The sequence below is a fragment of the Acomys russatus genome, chromosome 2 (genome assembly GCF_903995435.1).
Source record: "Acomys russatus chromosome 2, mAcoRus1.1, whole genome shotgun sequence".
Taxonomy (NCBI): domain Eukaryota; kingdom Metazoa; phylum Chordata; class Mammalia; order Rodentia; family Muridae; genus Acomys; species Acomys russatus.
This window is the reverse complement of record NC_067138.1, coordinates 101,528,680-101,554,249: the sequence shown is the minus strand read 5'-3', so window position 1 is coordinate 101,554,249 and position 25,570 is coordinate 101,528,680. Positions and strand designations below refer to the sequence as shown.

General features: G+C 42.2%; 1 protein-coding gene across 1 annotated transcript in view; it reads left to right on the top strand.

Moving 5' to 3' along the window:
- The window catches only part of LOC127205219 (cytochrome P450 2J4-like), a 54,572-nt gene extending 32,511 nt beyond the window's left edge, over window positions 1–22,061 (top strand). Inside the window, exons 8-9 of the mRNA XM_051164413.1 lie at window positions 17,052–17,190; window positions 21,805–22,061. Coding sequence (XP_051020370.1) covers window positions 17,052–17,190; window positions 21,805–22,031 — 366 coding nt within the window. The 3' untranslated portion in view covers window positions 22,032–22,061. The remainder of the gene's footprint in view (window positions 1–17,051; window positions 17,191–21,804) is intronic.
- The last annotated feature ends 3,509 nt before the right edge of the window (window positions 22,062–25,570 follow it).

Here is a 25,570-nt window from a genome sequence, read left to right as displayed (position 1 = left end):
TTTTCCATTTGGTTTCTGTCTTAATGATTCGTCTATTGGGGAGAGAGGGATGTTGAAGTCTTCAACTATTTTTTTTTAATTTTTTACATTTACTTTTAATTTTTTTTCTTTTTTTTTATTAATTTATTCTTGTTACATCTCAATGTTTATCCCATCCCTTGTATCCTCCCATTCCTTCCCCCCCCCCCATTTTTCCATTATTCCCCTCCGCTATGACTGTTCCTGAGGGGGATTACCTCCCCCTATATATTCTCATAGGGTATCAAGTCTCTTCTTGGCTACCTGCTGTCCTTCCTCTGAGTGCCACCAGGTCTCCCCCTCCAGGGGACATGGTCAAATGTGAGGCACCAGAGTACGTGAGAAAGTCATATCACACTCTCCACTTAACTGTGGAGAATATTCTGACCATTGGCTAGATCTGGGAAAAGGTTTAAAGTTGACCTCCTGTATTGTCCTTGGCTGGTGCCTTAGTTTGAGTGGGAACCCTGGGCCCAAATCTGCCTATCATATTGTTCTACTTGTAGATTTCTAGGACCCTCTGTATCCTTTTATTTTGCTATTCTCCAATGCGTCTCTCATTTAGAGTCCCAATAGGATGCCTTCCCCTCTGTCCCAGTTTCCTGGTAAGTGAAGGCTTTCGTGGGACATGCCCCTTGGGCTAGTATGCAGATATAGGTGAGTATATACCATTTGAGCCTTTCTGCTTCTGGGTTAACTCACTCATTATGATCATTTCTAGCTCAATCCATTTATCCACAAATTTCGGGAATTCCTTGTTTTTAATAGCTGAATAGTATTCCATAGTGTATATGTACCATAGTTTCTTTATCCACTCTTCTACTGAGGGACACTTAGGCTCTTTCCATGTTCTGGGTATTATGAATAAGGCTGCTATGAACATGGTTGAGCAAAGTTTCTTGTTGTGTGCTGGAGCAGCTTCTGGGTATATTCCAAGGAGCGGAATAGCTGGGTCTTGAGGAAGCCCTATTCCCATTTTTCTGAGATAGCACCAGATAGATTTCCAAAGTGGCTGTAGTAGTTTGCATTCCCACCAGCAATGAAGGAGTGTTCCTCTCTCCCCACATCCTCGCCAGCATGTGGTGTCGCTTGAATTTTTGATCTTAGCCATTCTGATGGGTGTAAGATGGAATCTCAGAGTTGTTTTGATTTGCATTTCCCTGATGACTAAGGAGGTTGAGCATTTCTTTAAGTGTTTCTCAGCCATTTGATACTCCTCTGTTGAGAATTCTCTGTTTAGTTCCAAGCCCCATTTCTCAATTGGGTTATTCGGTTTGGTGGTGTTTAATTTCTTGAGTTCTTTATATATTTTGGATATTAGACCTTTGTCAGATGTAGGGTTGGTGAAGATTTTTTCCCAGTCTGTAGGCTGTTGCTTTGTTCTCTTGACAGTGTCTCCTGCCTTACAGAAGCTTCTCAGCCTCATGAGGTCCCATTTATTAATGGTTGACATTAAGGCCTGGGCCATTGGTGTTCTGTTCAGGAAGTTGTCTCCTGTGCCAATATGTTCCAGGCTCTTTCCCACTTTTTCCTCTAAGTGGCTTAGTGTCTCTGGTTTTATGTTGAAGTCTTTAATCCACTTGGATTTGAGTTTTGTGCAAGGTGACAAATATGGGTCCAGTTTCATTTTTTTACACATAGACCTCCAGTTAGACCAGCACCATTTGTTGAAGATGCTATCCTTTTTCCATTGAATGGATTTGGCTTCTTTGTCAAAAATCAAGTGACCATATGTGTGTGGATTCATATCTGGGTCTTCAATTCGATTCCACTGATCAACCAGCCTGTTGCTGTGCCAGTACCATGCTGTTTTAATTACTATTGCTTTATAGTACAGTTTCAAATCAGGTATGGAGATTCCTCCGGAGCACCTTTTATTGTACAAGATTGTTTTAGCTATTCTGGGTTTTTTGTTTTTCCATATGAAGTTCAGAATTGAACTTTCAATGTCTTTAAAAAAAATTGTGTGGGTATTTTGATAGGGATTGCATTGAATCTGTAGATTGCTTTGGTAGGATGGCCATTTTTACTATATTAATTCTCCCGATCCATGAGCAAGGAAGATCATGCCATCTTCTCAGGTCATCTTCAATTTCTTTCTTCAGAGTTTTGAAATTTTTTTCGTACAAGTCCTTCACTTGCTTAGTTAGGGTAACTCCTAGATATTTTATATTGCTTGTGGCTAATGTGAAGGGTGTGGTTTTCCTAATTTCTTCCTCTGCAAGCTTGTCATTTGTGTATAGGAAGGCTACAGACTTTTTTGAGTTAATTTTGTATCCAGCCAATTTGCTGAAGGTGTTTATCAGCTTTAGGAGTTCTCTGGTGGAATTTTGAGGGTCACTTATGTACACTATCATATCATCTGCAAATAGGGATAATTTGACTTCCTCCTTTCCCATTTGGATACCCTTGATCTCCTTTTGTTGTCTTATTGCTCTGGCTAGAACTTCGAGTACTATATTGAAGAGACATGGAGAGAGTGGGCAGCCTTGCCTTGTTCCCGATTTTAGAGGAATTTCCTTGAGTATCTCACCATTTACTTTGATTTTGGCTATTGGCTTGCTGTATATAGCCTTTATTATGTTGAGGAAAGTGCCTTGTATCCCCGATCTCTCTAAAACTTTAAGCATGAATGGGTGTTGAATTTTATCAAATGCTTTCTCTGCATCCAAGGAGATGATCATGTGCTTTTTATTTTCAGTTTGTTTATATGGTGGATTACATTGATGGATTTCCATATATTAAACCATCCCTGCATGCCTGGAATGAAGCCTACTTGGTCATGATGAATGATATCTTTGATGTGTTCCTGTATTTGTTTTGCAAGTATTTTATTTAGTATTTTTGCATCTATGTTCATAAGAGAAATTGGTCTGAAATTCTCTTTCTTTGTTGAGTCTTTGTGAGGTTTAGGTATCAATGAGACTATGGCCTCATAGAATGAATTTGGTAATTTTCCATCCATTTCTATCTTTTGGAGTAGCTTGAAGAGTATCGGTATTAGCTCGCCCTTGAAGGTCTGGTAGAATTCTGAACTGAAACCATCTGGCCCTGGGCTTTTTTTGGTTGGGAGACCATCGACGATTGCTTCTATTTCTGTAGGGGAAATGGGACTATTTAGCTTGTTTATCTGTTCTTCATTCAACTTTGGCAAGTGAAATTGATCAAGAAAATCGTCCATTTCCCTTAGATTTTCAAATTTTGTGGCGTATATGCCTTCAAAGTAGGATCTTATGATTCTTTGAATTTCTTCAGTGTCTGTTGTTATGTCTCTCTTTTCATTTCTGATTTTGTTGATTTCAATACTGTCTCTCTTCCTTTTAGTTAGTTTGGCTAATGGTCTGTCTATCTTGTTGATTTTCTCAAAGAACCAGCTTTTGGTTTTGTTGATTCTTTGGACTGTTTTCTTAGTTTCTAATTTGTTAATTTCAGCCCTGAGTTTGATTATTTCCAGGCGTCTACTCCTCTTGGGTGTTTCTGTTTCTTTTTTTTCTAGGGCTTCCAGTTGTGTTGTTAAGATGCTTATGTGCGATGTTTCCAATTTCTTTTTAAAGGCACTTAGTGCTATGAATTTTCCTCTTAGCACTGCTTTCAATGTATCCCACAAATTTGGGTATGTTGTTTCTTCATTTTCATTGAATTTCAGAAACTCCTTGATTTCTTTCTTTATTTCTTCCCTGACCCACGTGTCATTTAGCAGAGAGTTGTTTAGTTTCCATGTACGTGTAGGCTTTTTGTTATTTCTGTTGTTGTTGAATCGCAGCCTAAGAGCATGGTGATCTGATAGGATACAAGGTATTATTTTAATCCTCTTGTATCTATTGAGGCTTGCTTTGTGACCTACGATGTGATCAATTTTGGAGAAGGTTCCAAGGGGTGCAGAGAAGAAGGTGTATTCTTTCTTGTTTGGGTGAAAGGTTCTATAGATATCTGTTAGATCCATTTGACCCATGGCATTGGTTAATGATGTTATTTCTCGGCTTAGTTTCTGTTTTAATGACTTATCCTTCAGTGAGAGTGGGGTGTTGAAGTCTCCCACTATTATTGTGTGGGGATCGATGTGTGGTTTAAGCTTTTTTAGCAGATCTTTTACAAATGTGGGTGCCCTTGTATTGGGAGCATAGATGTTCAGAATTGTGATGTCATCTTGGTTGACTTTACCTTTGATGAGTATGAAGTGTCCTTCCTCATCCCTTTTGATTAATTTTGGTTGAAAGTCTATTTTGTTCGATACTAAAATGGCTACGCCTGCTTGCTTCTTGTGACCATTTGCTTGGAATATTTTTTTCCAACCTTTTACCCTGAGGTAATGCCTTTCATTATGGGTGAGATGTGTTTCTTGAATGCAGAAGAATGTTGGATCTTGTTTATGTACCCACTCAGTTAGTCTGTGTCTTTTTATTGGAGAATTGAGGCCATTGATGTTGAGAGATATTAATGACCAGTGACTGTTAAGAGTCTTAATTTTGATGTTGTTTCCAGTCGAGCGTTTGTGTAGTTGTGTTTTTGCCATGGGAGTTATCTATTTCCTGGGTAGTTTTGGTTGTAGCTTGACCCTTTGGGATGGAGTTTTCCTTCTAGTACCTTCTGTAAAGCTGGATTTGTGGATAGGTACTGTTTGAATTTGTTTTTGTCATGGAATATTTTGTTTTCTCCATCAATAGTTATTGATAATTTTTCTGGGTAAAGTAGTCTGGCCTGGCATCTGTGGTCTCTTAGGGTTTGCAGGATCTCTGTCCAGGCCCTTCTGGCTTTTATGGTCTCTGCTGAGAAGTCGGGTGTAATTCTGATAGGTTTACCATTAAATGTTATTTGGCCCTTTTCCCTTGCAGCTTTTAATATTTTTTCTTTGTTCTGTATGTTTTGTGTTTTGATTATTATGTGGCGGGCAGTTTTTCTTTTCTGGTCAATTCTATTTGGTGTTCTGTAGGCCTCTTGTATGTTTATAGGCATCTCTTTCTTTAGATTGGGGAAATTTTCTTCTTTGATTTTGTTGAGAATAGTTTCTGGGCCCTGGAGTCTGATGTCTTCTCTTTCTTCAATGCCTATTATCTGCAGATTTCTTCTTTTCATGGTGTCCTTAATTTCTTGGATGTTTTGTGTCAGGAGTTTTCCAGATTTGGCATTTTCTTTAATGGTTGATTCAATATCTGTGATTGTATCTTCTAGCCCTGAGATTCGTTCTTCCATCTCTTGGATTCTGTTAGAAAAGCTCACCTCTGTGCTGCTCGCCTTCTTCTCTGAGGTCTCACATTCTCATTTTTCTTCTGTCTGTGTGTTTATCATTGAATCCATTTTCATTTTCAGATCTTGAACTGATTTTTTGATTTGTTTCATCTGATTTTTTGTATATTCCTGAGTTTCTTCCATTGCCTCTTTATAGGTCTTCAGAGCTTGAACCGTTTTATTTATTTCTTTCATCTGGTTGTTTGCATTTTCCTGCAATTTTTCCAGTTCCACTCTATGTGCTTCTTTTATGTCTCTCACCTGTTTGTCTGCGTCTTCCTGCATTTGATTACAAATTTTATTTGTTTCCTCCATTATCATCCTCATTACTGAGGATTTGAGGTCATTTTCTTGTATTTCCGTTGTATTTGAGGTCTCTGGGTTGTTTTCTTTGGGATAGCTGGAAACTGGAGACGCCATGTTGTTTTGGGTTTTTTTGTGTATGCTTTTTCGTTGTCCTTTAGACATCTTGCCGTCTTTGGTTTTGTTGGGTAGCTTCCAGAGTTGGATGGAGGGTGTCTGACAACAGATTCACTTGTTTTTTCACGATTTCCCTAACCTGCGAGCTCAAAGCTTCACTGGTGTGGATGTTAGGAGGTTAGCCCTGTTGTTCTAGTCTCTCACAGCCAGTGATCTTCAGCCCCCCTGTGCTGTGGATCCTGCAATTGTTCTGGGTCTCTGAATGAGCGTTGGGTCAGGCCAAGGTATCGACAGCCTTCTGTGTTCCCTGCCAAGTCCAGCCAGGCGCGCTGGGCCCGAACCACGGGCTGACCTCAGCTAAATTCTTAGGGCCTGAACCGTCTGCCAAGCTCAGCTAGGGATTCTGGGCCCAAAATGCACACAGGGTCCAGCCAGAATTTTTGGGCTGGGACTACGCACCAAGCTCTGCTAGGGCCTTTTGGCCCAAAGTGCGTGCTGTGGTCAGTTATTGACTCAGGGCCCGAACTGACCACCAATCTCAGCCAGGAATGCTGGATTCAAACTGCACACTGTGTCCAACCAGAGTCTTAGAGCTGGTGGAACCGAGAGCTCTGTCCAGCCTGCGCCACAGCAGGAGAACTGCGGCTGCTCTGAGTTAGCACCAGTGGTGGAACCCAGTGCTCCGCTCAGACTGTGTCACCGCAGGGGAGCTGCTGCTGAGCTGAGGTGGTGCCTAGGATGGAACTGAGCACGCCACCAAGCCTGCGCCACAGCAGGAGAACTGCGGCTGCTCTGAGTTAGCGCCAATGGTGGAACCAAGTGCTCCGCCCAGACTGTGTCACTGCAGGGGAGCTGCTGCTGAGCTGAGGTGGTGCCTAGGGTGGAACTGAGTGCTCGGCCAAGCCTGCGCCACAGCAGGAGAACTGCGGCTGCTCTGAGCCAGCGCCTGAGGTGGAACCAAGTGCTCCGCCCAGACTGTGTCATGGCAGGGGAGCTGCCGCTGAGCTGAGGTGCTGCCTAGTGTGGAGCTGCGCGCTCAACTAAGCCTGGGCCACAGCAGGGGAGCTGTGGCCACACTGAGTTAGTGCCTCGGGCAGAATTGCTTGCTGGGCTGGGCCAGTACCCGGGACTCTGAGGCCGAACTGTCTGCCAAGTCCAGTCTGGGTCCAAAGGCTCCACGCGACCCAAATCCTGCCCCGAGTCCCCTCTCCCGCAGCAACTCCCACCAGCCACCACACCAATCGCCTCCACCAGAAGGCTATGAGCTGCAAACCTCAGCCACCGCTGCTGGTGCCGCTGGTGCTGCTGCCTCTGCCACTGCCGCTCCGATCAGAGAAAATCCATGCTCCTCCCGTGTGCAGGGGCACGCAGGTCCTCCGCACCCTGATCCCTCCAAACTGTGGAGCACTCCCGCTGCCATGATGTTCTGACCTCGGTGTTCCTGGCTCAGAAATCTGTGCAATTCCCTGAATTGTTCACTGGAGCCTCCAAACGCGGTCCACACTGCTCGCCGCCATCTTGGATCCTCCGAAGTCTTCAACTATTAATGTTGGGGTAATGTGTGATTTATACTTCAGTACCACTTCTTTTATGACTGTGTGTACTCTTGCATTTGGGGCATAGATGTTCAGAATTGAGACATTGTCTTGGCATATTTTTCCTTTGATGAGGATGAAGTGACCTTCCCCATCTCTTTTGATTAATTTTGGTTGAGAGTCTATTTTATCAGGTACTAGAATGGCTACTCCAGATTGCCTCTTATGTCTGTTTACTTGGAATACAGTTTTCCATCCCTTTATTCTGAGGTAATGTCTGCTTTTATTGCTGAGATGTATTTCTTGTAAGCAGCGAAATGATGGATCCTGTTTTTGCATCTCTCTGTAAGCCTGTGTCTTTTTACTGGGGAGTTGAGGCCATTGGTGTTAAGAGATACCAATGACCAGTGGTTGTTAGTTCCTTTTGTCTTGATGTTGTTGATGGTAGAGTGTGTGTGTTTCTGTGCTTTGGATTTGTGAATGTGCAGCTTTTTTTTTTAAGATTTATTTATTATTTATACAGTGTTCTGCCTACTTGTACACCCACACATCAGAAGAGGGCACCAGATCACACCATAAACGGTTATGAGCCACCATGTGGTTGCTGGGAATTGAACTCAAGACCTCTGGAAGAGCAGACAGTGTTCTTAACCGCTGAGCCATCTTCAGTCAGTGGAGCTATTTATGTCCTGTGTTTTCCTGGGTGTAGTTAGCTTTCTTGAGTTGGAAGTTTCCTTCTAATACCTTTTGTAGTGCTGGATTTGTGGTTAGGTACTCATTAAATTTGGTTTTGTCATGGAATATCTTGTCTTCTCCATCTATGGTAATTGAAAGTTTTGCTGGATATAGTAGTTTTGTTTGGTATCTGTGTTCTCTTAATGTTTGCATGATTTCTGTCCAGACCATTCTAGCTTTCACAGTCTCTGTTGAGAAGTCAGGTGAAATTCTGATGAGTTTGCCTTTATATGTGACTTGACCTTTTCCTCTTGCAGCTTTTAATATTCTTTCTTTGTTCTGTACATTTAATGTTTTGATTATTATGTTGCAAGAGGATTCTGGTTGAATCGATTTGGAGTTCTGTAGGCTTCTTGTATGTTTATGGGCATTTCTTTCTTTACGTTGGGGAAGTTTTCTTCTATGATGTTTCTGGGCCGTGGAACTTGGAGTCTTCTCCTTGTTCTAATCCTATTACTCTTAGATTTGGTCTTTTTATACTATCCCAGTTTCTTGGGTGTTCTGTGTCAGAAACTATTTAGTTTTCCTTTGATTGATGTATCAATAACTTCAATAGTACCTTCCACACTTGAGATTCTCTCTTCCATCTCTTATATTCAGTTTTCTTTGCTTATGTCCATCGTTCCTGTTCTCTTCCTTATGTTTTCCAACTCTAACGTTGCCTCAGATTGTGTTTTCTTCGTTGCTTCTAATTCCCTCTTTAGGTCTTAAATAGTCTTATTCATTTCTTTCTCCCATCTGACTGAATTTTCCTGAAATTCTTTATAGGATTTAATCAATTCTTTCACCTGTTTGGATGTATTTTTCTATAATTCATTATAGGATTTATTCAATTCCTTCATCTCTTTGGATTTATATCTCTATAATTCTTTATAGGATTTATTCCATTCCTTCATCTGTTTGAATGTATATTCATATGTGTCTTTGAGTGATTTATTTTCCTCTTTCAGGTTTTCTATCATTTTCATCACCTCAGATTTAAAGTCTCCTCCTTGTACTTCATGGGTGGGCATATCTCCAGGCCTTGCTGTGTTAGGATCACTGGTTTCCTGTGTTGTTATATGGTTCTGAGTTTTGTTCCTAGTATTCTTGCACTATCCTGTAGGCATTTGATTGTCTCTGGTGTTAGCAGGCCTAGAGTTCCTACAGTGAGATCACTGTCTGTGTCCCATGTGGGCCAGGCTGGTTGGGAGCAAGTAAAGAGAGCTCCAAGCCAAAGGCTGTTTGCTAGGGCTCCCAGATGCCTTCTCGGGATGCTGAACAGTGGGGGTTAGAGCATGTACTCAGCTCAGCTCAGCTGGCTTCCCTGACTGTATCCCAGCTGGGTCAGGGAGAAGAGGAGTGGGCCCAACGCTGCTCAGGTGCCCTACAGTGCTTTTTGAGATGGCAGAGCTCTGCCTATCTGCTCTGTATTCCAGATGAGCTAAGCCAGTAAGCAGCTGGGAGCTGTGAGAGATTCAGTCTGGAAGCTGCTTGGGTACCCCACAAACCTTTGTAAGATTGAAGCAAATGTGAGTCTTGATCTGTGCCAGACTTAGCTCTGTCTATCTACTCTGTATCCCAGATGGGCCAAGCTGGAAAGCAGCTGGGGAACTGAGGGAGATCAGAGCCCAAAGCTTTTGGGGTATTCTAGAGGCCTTCTTGAGACAACAGGTCTCTGAGAGAGGTTAGAGCCCAAAGCTGTTCATAGAATGGCAGATAATGTAGGGTACGCCTCATGCAGGTCTCTGCTCTGGTTGTCTACTCTCTGATCTGGATGGATCAGGCCAATAAGCTGCAGGTGGGTTAGATCAGAGCCATAACATGCTAGCAGGATGGCTGCTATTATGGACTGTGGCCCATGAAGGTCTCTGCTCAGCCTGTCTCCTTTGTGTCTTAGCTCTGGCAGAGCAGTATGTTTCAGGGTGTGGGAGGAGACAGACCCAGGCCTGAAGTTGCTCACAGGATGGCAGCCAATGTGGATTGTGGCCAGCGCCTGGATTCAGCTTTGCCTATATGCTCTGTGTCATAGATGGGCCCTGCTGGTAAGTGGCTTGGGGGGCTATGAGAAATCAGAACTCCAAGCTGATCAGATACTCCACAGGCCCTCTGGAGATGGCAGGGCTCTGCCTATCTGCTCTGTGACCCAGCTGGGCTAGGCCAGCAAACATCTGGGGGGCTGAGAGAGATCAGAGCCCAAAGCTGCTGGGGTGCCCTCCACTCTTTCTCAGGAGGCAGCTAATGTGGATTGTGTCCAGTGCGGGGACTCATCTCTCCCTGTCCACCCCTAACCTGGATCTGGGAACCACTAGATGGGTGGTGAGAGACCAAAGCTGCGCAAATATTCCACAGCCCTTCTCAAGATGATGGCTAATGTGGGCTGTCCCCTGGGATTTTTCTGTGGGTTAGATGGGTGGCCAGGGGTCGAATCCACCCATGCTCCACACAATGTGGATCCCTCTCACCTAGGAATCAGCAGCACTGGGGTTTTGTAGATCTCAGTTTTGTCTTTAGGTCACTTTGCAGTCCTGATTGTCCTAGTAATCAGACATAATTTGTGATCTGTGCCACCATCTTGTATCTCTCCCCCTAAATCAGACATTTCTTGATAGTGACAAAGTAAATGCACAAGGTTTTCAGTTCAGCATGGCAGCAAGGGGAAGGCACAGCAGATTAGTCTTCATGGTGGTGGCCAAGAAAGCCTGCTGCAGATTATCTCCCCACTCCATGTATTCCATCCAGCTCTTCAGCATGAGGGGTGCAGCCACATAGTCACAAAAAAGGTACTACCATTGGATAATGATCTCTGGAAATGTCCTCAAAGTTACTATTGGATCAGTTGTAATCTCCTAGACAATTATCAATTACCAGAGTCCAAATTCAAGGTTAATTACCAGTGGTAATCTTTGTGTATTTGTAGTGATTTGCCTTAGATGGTCAGAATGGATTGTTCTCCATTCTACCCTGAAACACATATTTAATAATGCATTTATTCCCAAGCTTTAATCACTTCAACATATGTCTTCTGACATGGATAGTCAATGTCAACACTAAGAGAGATTCTAGACACTAACAATCTAACAGGATAATATACAAGGGAGGCAAAGAGTCATGGCTTTGACCTCACATGGAGTTAATTTCAGAAGTAACTGTATCTTTTCCTACTGTGTGACTGTAAGGAAATTGTTAATTTCTACATTGGTACAATGCAGTGAAACCCACAGCATAGGATCATGTGTAGTCCTCACAGGAAGAGAAGACACACATCAGTGCTTTCCACTCCATATAGCAGTTATAATTTTTACTGTTTACACACACATAGTGAGAATTTTGATTCACAAAGAAATATTACAGGAATATGGTTTTGGGTCAGGGATGAAATAAAGAAAGAAATTAAAGACTTTCTAAAATTCAATGAAAATGAGAACACAATATATCCAAACTTATGGGACACAAGAAAGCTGTGCCAGGAGGAAAGTTCATAGCACTAAATGCCTTCATAAAAAAAGGGAGAGAACTAATACCAGCAACTTAACAGCTCACCTGAAAGCTCTAGAAAAAATAAAGCCAAAACAACTTAAAGGAATAGATGACAGGAAATAATCAAACTAAAATCAATAAATTATAAAGAGAGAACAATACAGAGACTCAAGGAAACCAAGAGATGGGTCTTTGAAAAAAATCAACAACATAGACAAACCCTTAGCCAAACTAACTAAAAGGCAGAGAGACAGCATTCAAATAAACACAATGAGAAACGAAAAAAGGGACATAACAACAGACTCTGATGAAATCCAAAGAATCATTATGTCTTATTTCAAAAGCTTGTACTCCACAAAATTGGATAATCTAAATGAAATGGACAATTCTCTTGATAGATTACACTTACCAAAGTTAAATCAAGATCAGGTAAACAAGTTAAATAGTCCTATTTCCCCTAAGGAAATAGAAGCATCCATTAACAGTCTCCCATCCACAAAAAGCCCAGGTCCAGATGGCGTCAATACCAGACCTTCAAAGAAGAGCTAGCACCGATACTCCTCAAACTATTCCACACAATAGAAACAAAAATAACATTGCCAAACTCATTCTATGAGGACACAGTCACCCTAATACGTAAACCACAGAAAGATTTAGCAAAGAAAGAATTTCAGACCAACATTGCTAATGACCATTGATGCAAAAAAAATACTTGCAAACCAAATCTAAGAACTCATCAGAAAATTCATCCACCATGATCAAGTAGGATTTATCCCAAGTATACATGTGTGGTTCAAATATGAAAAATCCATCCATGTATCCCGTCATAAAACAAACTAAAAGAAAAAACAACACAATCATCTCATTAGATAGATGCTGAAAAAGCATTAGACAAAATCCAACACTCCTTCATGATAAATGTCTTGGAAAGCTCAGAGGCATACAAGGCACATACCTAAAGATAGTAGGGCAATATACAGCAAGCCTATTGCCAACATCAGAGAAAATTAAATCAATTCCACTGAAATCAAGGATAAGACAAGGCTGCACTCTCTCCATATCTTTTTAAGACAGAGCAAAAAGACAAAAAAAGAAGATCAAAGGAAGGGAAGAACACAGAGCATGGCTATTGACATATGATATGATAGTATACCTAACTAACCCCAAATATACACCGGCAAACTCCCACAGCTGATAAAGGCCTTCAGCAAAGTGGTTGGATACAAAATTAACTTAAAAAATCAATAGCCCTCCTTTATCAAAAATATAAATAGGCTGAGAGAGAGATTAGGGTAACAACACCCTTCATAACAGCCACTAGAAAAACAAAGTATCTCACAGTAACTCTAACCAAGCAAGTGAAAGACTTGAATAAAAAAATTCAAGCCTCTGAAGGAAGAAATTTAAGAAGATATTAGAAGATGGAAAGATATCCATGCTCATGGATCTGTCGATTAACATAGTATAAATGGTCATTTTACCAAAAGCAATCTACAGATTCAATGCAATTCCCATCAAAATACCAAAACAATTCCTTATAAACCTTGAAAGAACCATTCTCAACTTCACATGAAAAGAAAACCCATAATAGCTAAAACAATCCTATTCAATAAAGGGACTTCTGGAGCTACCTCTGTCCCAGATGTTAAGCTGTACTACAGAGCGATAGTAATAAAAACTGCATGTTGCTGGCATAGAAATAGGCTGGCTGATCAGTGGAATAGAACTGAAGACCCAGAAATAAACTCACACACCTACGGACACTTTATTTTTGACAAAGAAGCCAAAACCATCCAATGGAGAAAAAACAAAGCATCTTCAACAAACGGTGCTGGTCTAACTGGATGTCTACATGTAGGAAAATGTAAAGAGATCCATACCTATAATGCTGCACAAAATCCAAATCCAAGCGGATCAGAGACATCAATATAAAACCAGAAACAATCCGTTAGAAGAGAAAGTGGGGAAGAGCCTTGAACTCATTGGCACAGGAGACAACTTCCTGAACAGAATACCAACAGTTCAAGCTCTAATTAACAATAATAAATGGGATCTCATGACGCTAAAAAGCTTCAGTAAGGCAAAGGGCACTGTCAATAGAAGAAAATGGCAGCCTACAGATTGAGAAAAGGTCTTTACCAACTCTACATCTGACAAAAGGATAAATCCAAAATATATTTCTTGTGTTCTTTATATATTTTGGATATTAGACCTTTGTCAGATGTAGGGTTGGTGAAGATCATTTCCCAGTCTGTAGGCTGTTGCTTTGTTCTCTTGACAGTGTCTCCTGCCTTACAGAAGCTTCTCAGCCTCATGAGGTCCCATTTATTAATTGTTGACATTAAGGCCGGGCTCTTGGTGTTTTGTTCAGGAAGTTGTCTCCTGTGCCAATATGTTCCAGGCTCTTCCCCAAGAAATTAAACACCACCAAACCAAATAACCCAATTGAGAAATGGGGCTTGGAACTAAACAGAATTTGCAACAGAGGAATATCAAATGGCTGAGAAACACTTAAAGAAATGCTCAACCTCCTTAGTCATCAGGGAAATGCAAATCAAAACAACTCTGAGATTCCATCTTACACCCATCAGAATGGCTAAGATCAAAAATTCAAGTGACACCACATGCTGGCGAGGATGTGGAGAGAGAGGAACACTCCTTCATTACTGGTGGGAATGCAAACTAGTACAGCCACTTTGGAAATCTATCTGGTGCTATCTCAGAAAACTGGGAATAGGGCTTCCTCAAGACCCAGCTATTCCACTCCTTGGAATATACCCAGAAGATGCTCCAGCACACAACAAGAAAATTTGCTCAGCCATGTTCATAGCAGCCTCATTCATAATAGCCAGAACATGGAAACAGCCTAAGTATCCCTCAGTAGAAGAATGGATAAAGAAACTGTGGTACATTTACACTATGGAATACTACTCAGGTATTAAAAACAAGAAATTCCAGAAGTTTGTGGACAAATTTGTGGAGTGAACTAGAAATGATCATAATGAGTGAGTTAACCCAGAAGCAAAAAGAGTCAAATGGTATATACTCACTTATATCTGCATACTAGCCCAAGGGGCATGTCCCACGAAAGCCTTCACTTGCCAGGAAACTGGGACAGAGTGGAGGACATCCTATTGGGACTCTAGATGAGAGAAGCATGGGAGAATGGCAAAGTAGAAGGATCCAGAGGGTCCTAGAAACCTACAAGTAGAACATTATGATAGGCAGATTTGGGCTCAGGGGTCCCTCTCAAACTATAGCACCAGCCAATGACAATACAGGCGGTAAACTTTAAAGCCCTACCCAGATCTAGCCAATGGACAGGACATTCTCCACAGTTGAGTGGAGAGTGGGGTATGACTTTCACACGAACTCTGGTGCCTCATATTTGGCCATGTCCACTGGATGGGGAGACCTGGTGGCACTCAGAAGAAGGATAGCAGGCTACCAAGAAGAGACTTGATACCCTATGAGCATATACAGGGGGAGGTAATCCCCCTCAGGAACAGTCATAGGGGAGGGGAATAAGGGGAAAATGGGAGGGAGGGAGGAATGGGAGGATACAAGGGATGGGATAACTATTGAGATGTAACAAGAATAAATTAATAAAAAAAAACCTGAAAAAATCCAAAATATATAAAGAACTTAAATAAAATACTACCAAACCAAATAATCCAATTAAAAAATAGGGTGCAGAGCTAAACAGAATTCTCAACAGAGGAATATTGAATGCCAAGAAGCACCTAAAGAAATGCTCAACGTCCTTAGTCATCAGGGAAATGCAAATCAAAATGACTCTGAGATTTCATCTTACACCCATCAGAATGGTTAAGATCAAAAACTCAAGTGACAGCACATGGACACACAGACAAGGAAGTGGAGAAAGGGGATCAAACTCGTACAACCACTCTGGAAATCAATCTGGTGCTTTCTTAGGAAACTGGAAATAGCTCTACCTCAAGATCTAGCTACACTACTCCTGGGCATATACCCAAAAGATGCTCCGCCATACCACAAGGGCATTTTCTTAACTCAGTTCTTAATAGCCTTATTCACCATAACCATAAACTGGAAACAACACAGATGTCCCTCCACTAAAGAATGGATAAAGAAACTGTGATCCATTTACACAACACCATACAACTCACCTATTAAAAACAAGGACATCATGTGATTTGCAGGCAAATGAATATAACTGCAAAAAATCATGCTGAGTGAGGTAACCCAGACCCAGAAAAACACACATGGCATGTACTCACTTATATTTAAGCAGGGTTCACCATAGAGTATAGGATATATACTACAATTCACAGGCCCAAAGAAGACAAGTAACAAGGAGGATCCAAGGGAGGAAACAGAACAGACAGAGGAAGTGGTTGAAGGGAGGGAGCACAGAGAGGAAGGAGGATCAGTATCAGGCCTGGCGAGAGCAGAGGTGAGAGGATAGAGAGCTAGAAGAGAGAGGAGAAACCTTGGGTGGAGGTCTCTCTGTGACAACCTGGACCATGTGTGGACCGGACCTCGGCCCGCAACACAGGTGTAGCCGAAGGGCACCTCAGTCCTCATGTGTGTCCTCTAGTGAGGAGAATGGGGGATGACTCTGACATAAACTCTGTTGCCTGCTTTTCCATCACTTTCCCCTGGTGGGGCTACCGCACCAGGCCGCAGGGGAAGAGGCTGCACTCAGTCCTGATGTGACTTGATAGCCTCAGGTGGGTGCATAGGGTGGCTCCTCCTCTCTGAGGAGTAGGGGAGGAAGAAGTAGGAGAAACAGAGAGGGATGGTGGGGTCAAGAGGAGAGGAGGAAGGGGGCTATGACTGGGATGTAAAATGAATAATTAATAAAAATAAACGCATAATGTTTAAAAGGAAAAAACAACAGCCTATCGCATCCCAGGCAGTGAGAGAAACTGACCCTGGAGAGTCAAATCATGCCTTTTCATACTAAGACTGACGTAAGCACTCTACCACATAGGTAATGAAAACGAAGGGAGGGGGAGTGTGGTGCGGTGACATTGTAGTCACAGCATTGTCAGCTGCAGAGCAGATGTGGCTGGAAGAGAGCAAGAGAGAAGCCTGCACTAAGGTGGCAGTGGGAAACAGCCCTAACAAAACAGAGAGATTGAGACAATGGCCCAGGTGAGAGAACGGGGCGCGTGAGTCAGTGTGAGGTAGAGACACTGTCTGGGGAGTTCAGGCAGCAGGACAGGAATCCTGATGGACTGAGCTTGCTAACTCTGTGAGCTTGATGTTTCCATAACTGTGGGATAGGGTTCAGAAGCTCCATACTTGGGCCTAAGAAGAAAGGAGCAAGGATGGAAAACATATCTTTTTTTTTTTTTTTTTTTTTTGACTGTCCATTGTTCTCACTGTAGAAAGTAGCTGAGTGTCTACACCCTGTCTCATTATCTTCCCATGGATGCTCACAAGTCTTCTCCCTATCACATGCTGACCTCTTCCCTCAGACCAGCATTTTGTAACAAAGAAAAGTCTAATGGCTCTGGAATACTCCAAGGACACAATCCATCATTGATCTGAACTATGGAGGGATTGTTGTGGAGAGTTGACGGTGCGGACAGGAATGGGAACTTGGAAACCCCCATCCCTTTTCTGGGTCTGTTCTACACATCACGCTTTAAAACCTTGATTTCTTCTCAGGGTACCATGATCCTGACCAATTTGACTGCTCTGCACAGGGACCCCAAAGTGTGGGCCACCCCAGACACTTTCAATCCCAAGCACTTTTTGGAGAATGGACAGTTTAAGAAGAGAGAATCTTTCCTGCCGTTCTCAATGGGTGAGTGATATTGAGAAGGAAACAGGTCAGAATCCTACCCCATCCCTTCCCTTCTTTTCTGCCTAGAGTCCTCCGCTCTAATTTGAACATCTCCATACGGCCCCACCCATTGCAGCTGTTGTTTGCAGCCCAGTGTTCTCTGGACCTAGCCCTACGCCACAGCACTCATTATGTTTCAGGCTCTCCCTTGTCTCTGATGGTAATTTTGGCTTCCCTTGTTTTGTTTTCCACAACACTAGAAACAGAGACCACAAGAAATCTGAAGACATGCTATCTTTTCAGTCTTTAAATGATAAAATGATTGTTAAGTGATGATCGCTCAAAGATAAATACCTCAGATTTGTAATTAATAAGGAGGAGGCATGGGAGAGTGGCTACAATGGGAATATCGAACAATAGTGTAACTGTCCATTGCATAACTGAATTGGATTCTATCCTCTACAAGATATTCTTGAACAAATCAGTTGTTTTTATGATTTCATGCATGCTTTTAAAAATTTGGTTAGCCATATTTGTGTTCTGAGACTTGATATTTAGGCAAAGGGGATGTAGTGATGACCCTCTCTCTCATGTTTTCTATACAGCTAGTTATGAAAAAATACTTATAGTCTTACAATTGTTGAACCAGTAACAAACTGTCCTAGTGTATTATGGTTATTGGATTTTACACATTGCACATATGTTTTCAAATAATTTTGCAGTTCTTTAGTTTGATAAATACGTACTGAGCATATATTACATGTCAAACACACAAACGAGTCATGAAATGGTGGGATAGAAGACGAGGCGGAGCTGCCCCTTGCAGCACGTGTCCCACTGCAGCCTTTCACACTGGAACCAGTGAGCACTGCGCAGATGTGGACACAGACCCAGCCAAGCGTGCTACAGCTAGCATTAATGTCCAGCAGCCTTTCTCACACTGAAGCTTGTGTTGCCTAACACTGTCTGCAGAAGGTGTCTAAATGCTGTAGAGTTCTGGGATTTCCTGGTGATCTCTGGATGGAATTGTTACTCTTTTCTTGGCCTTTTCCTGTGCTTCTGGGTCACCTTTGTTGACTGTTCACTATTCACTTTAAGAGAAAATCTGACAAAATACAGGATGTCTGTCCAATTTTCTGTTCACAAAAAAAAAAATTGAAAAGATTTGAATTACAGCTAAAATATCAGCTATGTATTTCATATCTTCCAATTATTCTTAGTTATTGATTCTGACCCTGAAAGTCTAGAAATGTGACTCTTTTTTACATTCCTCACAAGTGATTTGTGTGCTGTTTCGTAGCATTGCAGTGAAGGGAATGTTAGCATGTCTCCACCTCTCTGATCCTTTCAGCCAAGTGACGCCTTCATACGGCTATTCTCTTCGCATTGTAAAGTCACTTCCGCACAGTGTCTTCCCAGCACTCCCCCTTTAAAATGTCCTCCTCCTCACACTAGTCCAAGGGATGCGTACCATGAAAATCTTTACTTACCAAGAAAGTGGGTCAGAGGAGAGGACATCCGATTGAGACTTTAGGCGAGAGTAGCATGGAAGAATGGGGAAATAGTAGGACCCACAGGGTCCTGGAAACCTACAAGAAGAACTTTATGACAGGCAGATCTGGGTCCTGGGGTCCTCCTCAAACTAAGGCACCAGCCAAGGAGAATATAGGCAGTAAGCTTCGAACCCCTACCAAGACCTAGCCGACGAACAGCATATTCTCCATCGGTGAGTGGAGAGTGAGATCTGACTCTCACACGAACCCTGGTGTCCCTCTTCTGACCACGTCCCCTGGATGGGGAGGGCTGGTGGCACTCAGAGGAAGGATAGCAAGTTACCAAGAAGAGACTCGTTATTCTAAGAGCATATATAGGGGGAGGAGGTCTCCCTCAATCACAGACATAGGGGAGGGGAGAAGGGGAGAAATGGTAGGGAGGAAAGAATGGGAGGAAACAGGGGAAGGGCTAACAATCGAGATGTAATATGAATAAATTAATAAAATTTTTAAAAATGTTCTCCTCCTCACACCAGCTGTAACCTGAAACCCGCAGCCCAGAGAGACTCACCGGTGCTTTGCTACTGATACTTCTATGGCCCCCTCTTAATTAGATGGTCCATTAGCAGATAATCCATCTTAGATAATCACTGAGCTAATGTAGTTGTTAATAACTCAATAGAAAAAGAGGATTAGTATTTACTTAATCTTAGAAGCAAGTGAAAGAACTGGGTAACCAGAGCTGCCCAGTGTGCAAAAAACCTGAAAGTCTTGAATAATAGGGACATATAATGCAGCCTATACCCGAAACCCTGACAGTCTCCTATAGAGCTGAAGAAAGTCCAAGTTCATAGGCAGAAGAAGGTAGAGTGTGATGGTTATGGAAAAACACAGCAACACAGAGACAGGGGCTCAGGAAGAGGTAGCCTTGGCAACAAGCAAGTGATACCCAACCAGATGCTACATGCTCAGAATAGGTCTTTCTTCTCACTTCAGTGACCCACATGCAAGTCATCTCTGAAATGACTTTGCAGACAGATCCCAAATTTCTAGCCACCACTATCTGTTGGTTAAGCATTCAAAGATGTGAGCCTATGGAGGCCATTCTTATCCACACCACCATGGTAAGCAATACAACCCATCATTCAGGTCACGCTCCATGCTGAACAAGTTCCCACCCTCCCAGCCAGGCACAGAAAGAAAGAGAGAAAGAAGAAAGAAAGAAAGAAAGAAAGAGAGAAAGAAAGAAAGAAAGAAAGAAAGAAAGAAAGAAAGAAAGAAAGAAAGAAAGAAAGAGAGAGAGAGAAAGAATTTCACATAACTGTCAAACGAGGAAGGCTTAGCTTCCTGACAGAGTGGTTTAGCCAGTCACAGAGGGCGATTCAGGCAGGTTGCGTCTTTACCTCTGGATCTACCTTTGCATGGCATAGTATGTGGACTCTTACAGGAGAATCTTGGAAGTTTAATGAGTTGCTAGCCATGTTATTTGTGACATGTAACGGGAATAACATGTGGAAAGCAGAGAAGAATGAAACACAACAGCAAAAAACGCAGATATAACATAAGATGCTGGCGTCATTGCGACACATTTACATTTACCATCCAGCTCTTTGGATCCGTTTTCCTTTTATTTCCTCAACAATATGTATTAGGCAGATAATCAAGTGTAACCATGCAACTGTTAGAAAACTCTAGAATGTGTAATGTCCTTGAAAACCAATGCAGCTTCTTACATATTAGCCTGAGGAGAACCATGCATGCTATCATTCCTGCTACCATAATTTTGCTAGAAACCCCATAGCACAGTGGAAATTATGTCCAAATAGTAATAACACTTTTGTCTGAGTGCTTATTTAAGAATCCTTGTTGTACTCTTTATAAGTTTCTTTTTCCTGGCTTGACAAAAAAAACTTTTTCTAGTCAAAAGTGTATTATTTTCAAAGAAAGAAAGCACTTGGTGGCAGAGTAGACATCTCACTTGGTAAAGTGTTTGCCTTGGGAGTATAAAACATAATTTGATCTCCAGAACTCACATAGAAAACTTAGAGCATTGGGGCATGGACTTAAAATCTTAGCACTTGGAGGGAGAGTCTCTTGGGACTTGATGGTCTGGCTAACTTGGCAAGTTCTAAAGAGTTTGGGCCCTATCTACAAAAGGTAGGGGACATGGCACTTGGAGATCAACGCCAATGACTGTCCTCTGGCATCCACACATGTGTACACATATGTGTACACATGATGAGCACAAATATAAACAAACTTATACACACAAACAGGGGCTTAAGGTTGGGTTAGAGACTGTGTGCAGTGCTGCAGTGCTGTGGGGTACTTGGTAAGTAAGAGGACAATGGAGTGCTGGGGGTGCCCTGGATCATCCAAGGTCACCCATGTGGACCCAGGTATCCAATAGAGAGTCTGACGAGAAGAAAGGTACAACAGTGGGTACAGCTACAAAAATTTGATGAATATGCCGTGTGTGTGTGTGTGGTGTGGTGTGTGTGTGTATGTGTGTGTGTGTGAGTGTGTGTGTATGTGTGTGTATGTGTGAGTGTGAGTGTGTGTATGTGTGTGTGTGAGTGTGTGTGTGTATGTGTGTGTGTATGTGTGTGTGTATGTGTGTGTGTATGTATGTGTGTGTATGTGTGTGTGAGTGTGTGTGTGTATGCGTGTGTGTGTGTGTGTATGTGTGTGTGTGTATGTGTGTGTATGTATATGTATGTGTGTGTATGTGTGTGTGTATGTGTATGTGTGTGTGTGTATGTGTGTGTGTGTGTGTGTGTGTGTGTGTGTGTGTGTGGTGTGGTGTGAGGGGACCTAGAACAATGTCTCCCAGACTTGTGAGAATGCCTCCTGCCCAGGTCTTACTTCCTCATGTCAATATTCAATGCAAGGAACCAGGATACACGGGACAGTGACAATTTCCTGGACTAGCAAAGTGAAAATGCAAGTCTCAGACATATTACTACTCCAAAGCTAGGAAATGCCAGTTCGAATCGGACTCTAATGGACAAATCAGGAAGATGTCAGCTGGGCACAAATCCCAGGGTCATCTCATGATCTCCAGTAGGAAGATGGGGACACCAGCCCCAAGATGCACCAAAGTTATCTGAGAAAGTGACTCCCTTCTGTTTGTGTCCCGCAGGAAAGAGAGCTTGCCTGGGAGAACAACTGGCCAGGTCTGAGCTGTTCATTTTCTTCACTGCTCTTATGCAACAATTTACCTTCAAGCCCCCAATCAATGAGAAGCTGAGCACGAAGTTCAGGATGGGCCTCACGCTCTCCCCAGTAAGCCACCGCATCTGTGCGGTCCCTAGACAGCGATGCTGGAGAAGGAACGAGAAAGAAGAGAAGGAAGGGCATGCGCTGTAAGAAGCACCGATGCCCACACACAGGAGGAGATAGGCTGAAGGCGACTTAAAGAGAAAGCAGGAATAGGAGTAAGAAATGAAACAAATCTGGGCCTGCTGGACGCCCAAGTGGGTGCAGGGTATATCATTCATGAGCTCATAAAAAAATTTGCTAAAAGAATAATTATTCTCCATTTTAAAGTGTATGTAAAGAAACATGGCGTATTTTTAAAAACCTCATTTAAGTTGTAAGCCACATTACAAAAATGTGTAGCTTCAATTGCTTCCTCAAGCTGTCCTGTCCTCCCTTTGTAGACACGCGATGACGTCTGGTCTGTCCCGTAGAAACAGTTCGTTTGTAAATGGAACGAAGAAAGCGGCAGAGTTAGATAGAGCTGAGCTTGTCAGGGCCGCCCACTGAAGTAAGACCCGAAGACGCTCCCAGTTGGAAGGCCTGTGGCTACCTTAGCTTCCTCTGCCTCAGAGTGGTCCTCCTGGCAGTCAGGTAGAAAGGGAGGATTCGCTAATGTCAGGCAGACAAAGCAGGCAACATGAAAGCAGTTTCTATTTGACCGCCTAGCCAGGGCCAGTTAATATGTACTCACTAACAAGTAAACTCTAGTAGCACGTTTGGGGAGAAAATGGGTGCAAGAATCCAATCTTAGGCCCTTGGGGTTGTTGGGAGTTCCCTGTTGATCCTTGATGCTGTTGATCTGGATGTAAAAGCAAGGGCTCTCATCCTAAAGGGAATAAGAGACAGTTTGTTCTGGATCCATCAGAAGTGATCATGGCCCAGGAACACAGGTTTAGGTTACCACAAATTCCGTGTTCCAACATGAAAGCAGTTTCAGCAGGACAAAACAAACAAACAAACAAACAAACAAACAAAAATCGTGAACCACAGCAAGTTTAAAACAAGCTAAATTAAAATGTAGGAAACGACTTGATACCCTATGAGCATATACAGGGGGAGGTAATCCCCCGCAGGCACAGTCATAGAGGAGGGGAATAATGGGAAAATGGGAGGGAGGGAAGAATGGGAGGATACAAGGGATGGGATAACCATTGAGATGTAACAAGAATAAATTAATTTTAAAAAATTTTTAAAAATATTTAAAAAAATAAAATAAAATTCTGAATGTTAAAAAAATAAAATAAAATGTAGGAAACGAAAAAATGATATCTATTCCAAGTGACCATATTGGGAAGAGGACCAAAGAGATCCAGAAACTCTCCATCTTCAGGGTCCTGTGGTGAGATCAAGGTTTCACTAGAGAGCCAAGAATATGCACACATAGACAGCCCTAATCAAGGTGTGTGTGTCCCACCCACCCATTCCTTGTCTAGACTTTAGCCTCAACCTATTAGATGATCTGACAAGTTGTTAGAAATGTGTGAAATCTCTTCCCAAGATACAAGTTTCCTCTCTGGCTAGGGCCTTTTCCTTCTCCCAGCATGAGATTGATGGAGCAATTTCCATTCCTTTGGGCTCTACTGTTTCCATAATCTGATAATCTCAGTGAGAGACACAAGTGCCTTTTGGATTGTCTTCATTTCGGTCAAGTCTATTATAAAAGCAGATATGGGAGATGTTCCAATATATGTTCCTTTGGCCACCCAGAGGGGTAACAATACACCCCTAGACTGTATCACTTTGACCCAAACCTTAAAAAACAAATACATGCTGTTTTCCTGCACTAGAGTTTGACCCAAAAATCAGACTAGAGACTAAACAGTGCCCTCTAGTGGAAAATATCAGTCATAGTCTTATCTTTCTGTGGCGGGGAAGGCACTCATTAAGATTTTCATATTATGTGCCTCCACTTGCAGAAAGATCCACTGTGGGTATAGACTTTCAAAAGTATACTACTCAGCTATTAAAAACAAGGAATTTCTCTTGTTTAATATAGTTTATTATTATATACATAGACAACTCATTATTTGTAATTTTAGCTATTGTATCTTCATTTAATTAATGTATCTGCACATTGAATGCTGTTTTCATATTTCTTTAAAAACCGAATCATAGCATTATTTGTCTAAAGACAGAATATTTTAATAAAGCTTGTTATGTTGATAAAAAAAAAAACAAGGAATTTCCAAAATTTGTGGACAAATGGATTGAACTAGAAATGATCATAATGAGTGAGCTAACCCAGAAGCAGAGAGACTCTAATGGTATATACTCACTTATGCCCAAGAGGCATGTCCCATGAAAGTCTTCACTTACCAGGAAAGTGGAATAGAGGTGAGGACATCCTATTGGGACTCTAGGTGAGAAAGATATAGGAGATATGGAAATAGATGGATCCAGAGGGTCCTAGAAACCTACAAGAACACTATGATGGGCAGATCTGGGCCCAGGGGTTCTGCTCGATCTAAGGCACCAACCAAGGACAATACATGCAGTCATCATCAAACCCCTACCCAGATCTAGCCAAGGGACAGAACATTCTCCACAGTTGAGTGGAGACTGGGGACTGACTTTCACACGAACTCTGGTGCCCCATATTTGGCCATGTCCCCTTGATGGGGAGGCCCGATGGCACTCAGAGGAAGGTTAGCAGACTACCAAGAAGAAACTTGATACCCTAGCATCATATTCAGGGGGAGGAGGTCCCCCTCAGTCACAGTCATAGGGAAGGAGAATGGGGTGAAAGCGGGAGGGAGGGAGGAATGGGATGGGATAGCAAATGAGATGTAATATGAATTATTTTATTTTTCAATAAAAAAAAATGTGTGTCCTCAGCCCCAAGCTAGTCAGAAATCATTTCAAATTAGACCTGAATAAGAACAAATACTTCTATCAATTGTTCCTCCTTTATCTGAGTGCCAGCCACTCTTGACCCTATAACCTTTAAAAACATCAAAAGGTGATCTTTCAATGTCATGTGTTCTATCTCTAAAAACACTCTCAAAGTGAAAATGCTTTCTGTCTCTTGTCAACAGCTGTTCCCAGTACATAACCAAGCATATGATAAGATTCGTCTGGACAAACCTGTGTTGGTTATAGAGGAACAGATAAGTAAGGATTGGCTATTAATGGAGCTAAGAAAATTGTAATATAAATTGTAATTGGTCTCTGGACTTGCAACATTCGAACCTTTCCATATTCGTTGGCAATTTTATCAGATGCTCAGCCTTGTAGATGGTTTGGTGTAAGCTGTGGTTCACCTATGCTCTATGATTAAGCCTAATAAACACATTGATTTGACAAGCTGGGCATTGATAGAGCAGGACTTTGTCCTTTGGTTGGTGTCCCGTCTAAGGTGAACGGGCGTTTGTCTACATCTTCCCAGGGATAGCTAATGTGATATCTCAGTGAAGACTGCTTCAGTAAAAATGGAAATGCTATTATCTTTATTATGTGCTGATCCTGATTCCTCTGCGTGTATGCCCAGGACGGCTGGAGTACAAGGGAGTTCTATTTTTAGTTTGTTAAGGATCTCTGATACTTGTGTCCACATACAGTGGATTACTTGTTTATATGCATTATCACCAATAATACTTGAAGTTTCTTTAACTGTGTTGACAAGAATAAAGAAACAGTTGTGCACCCAC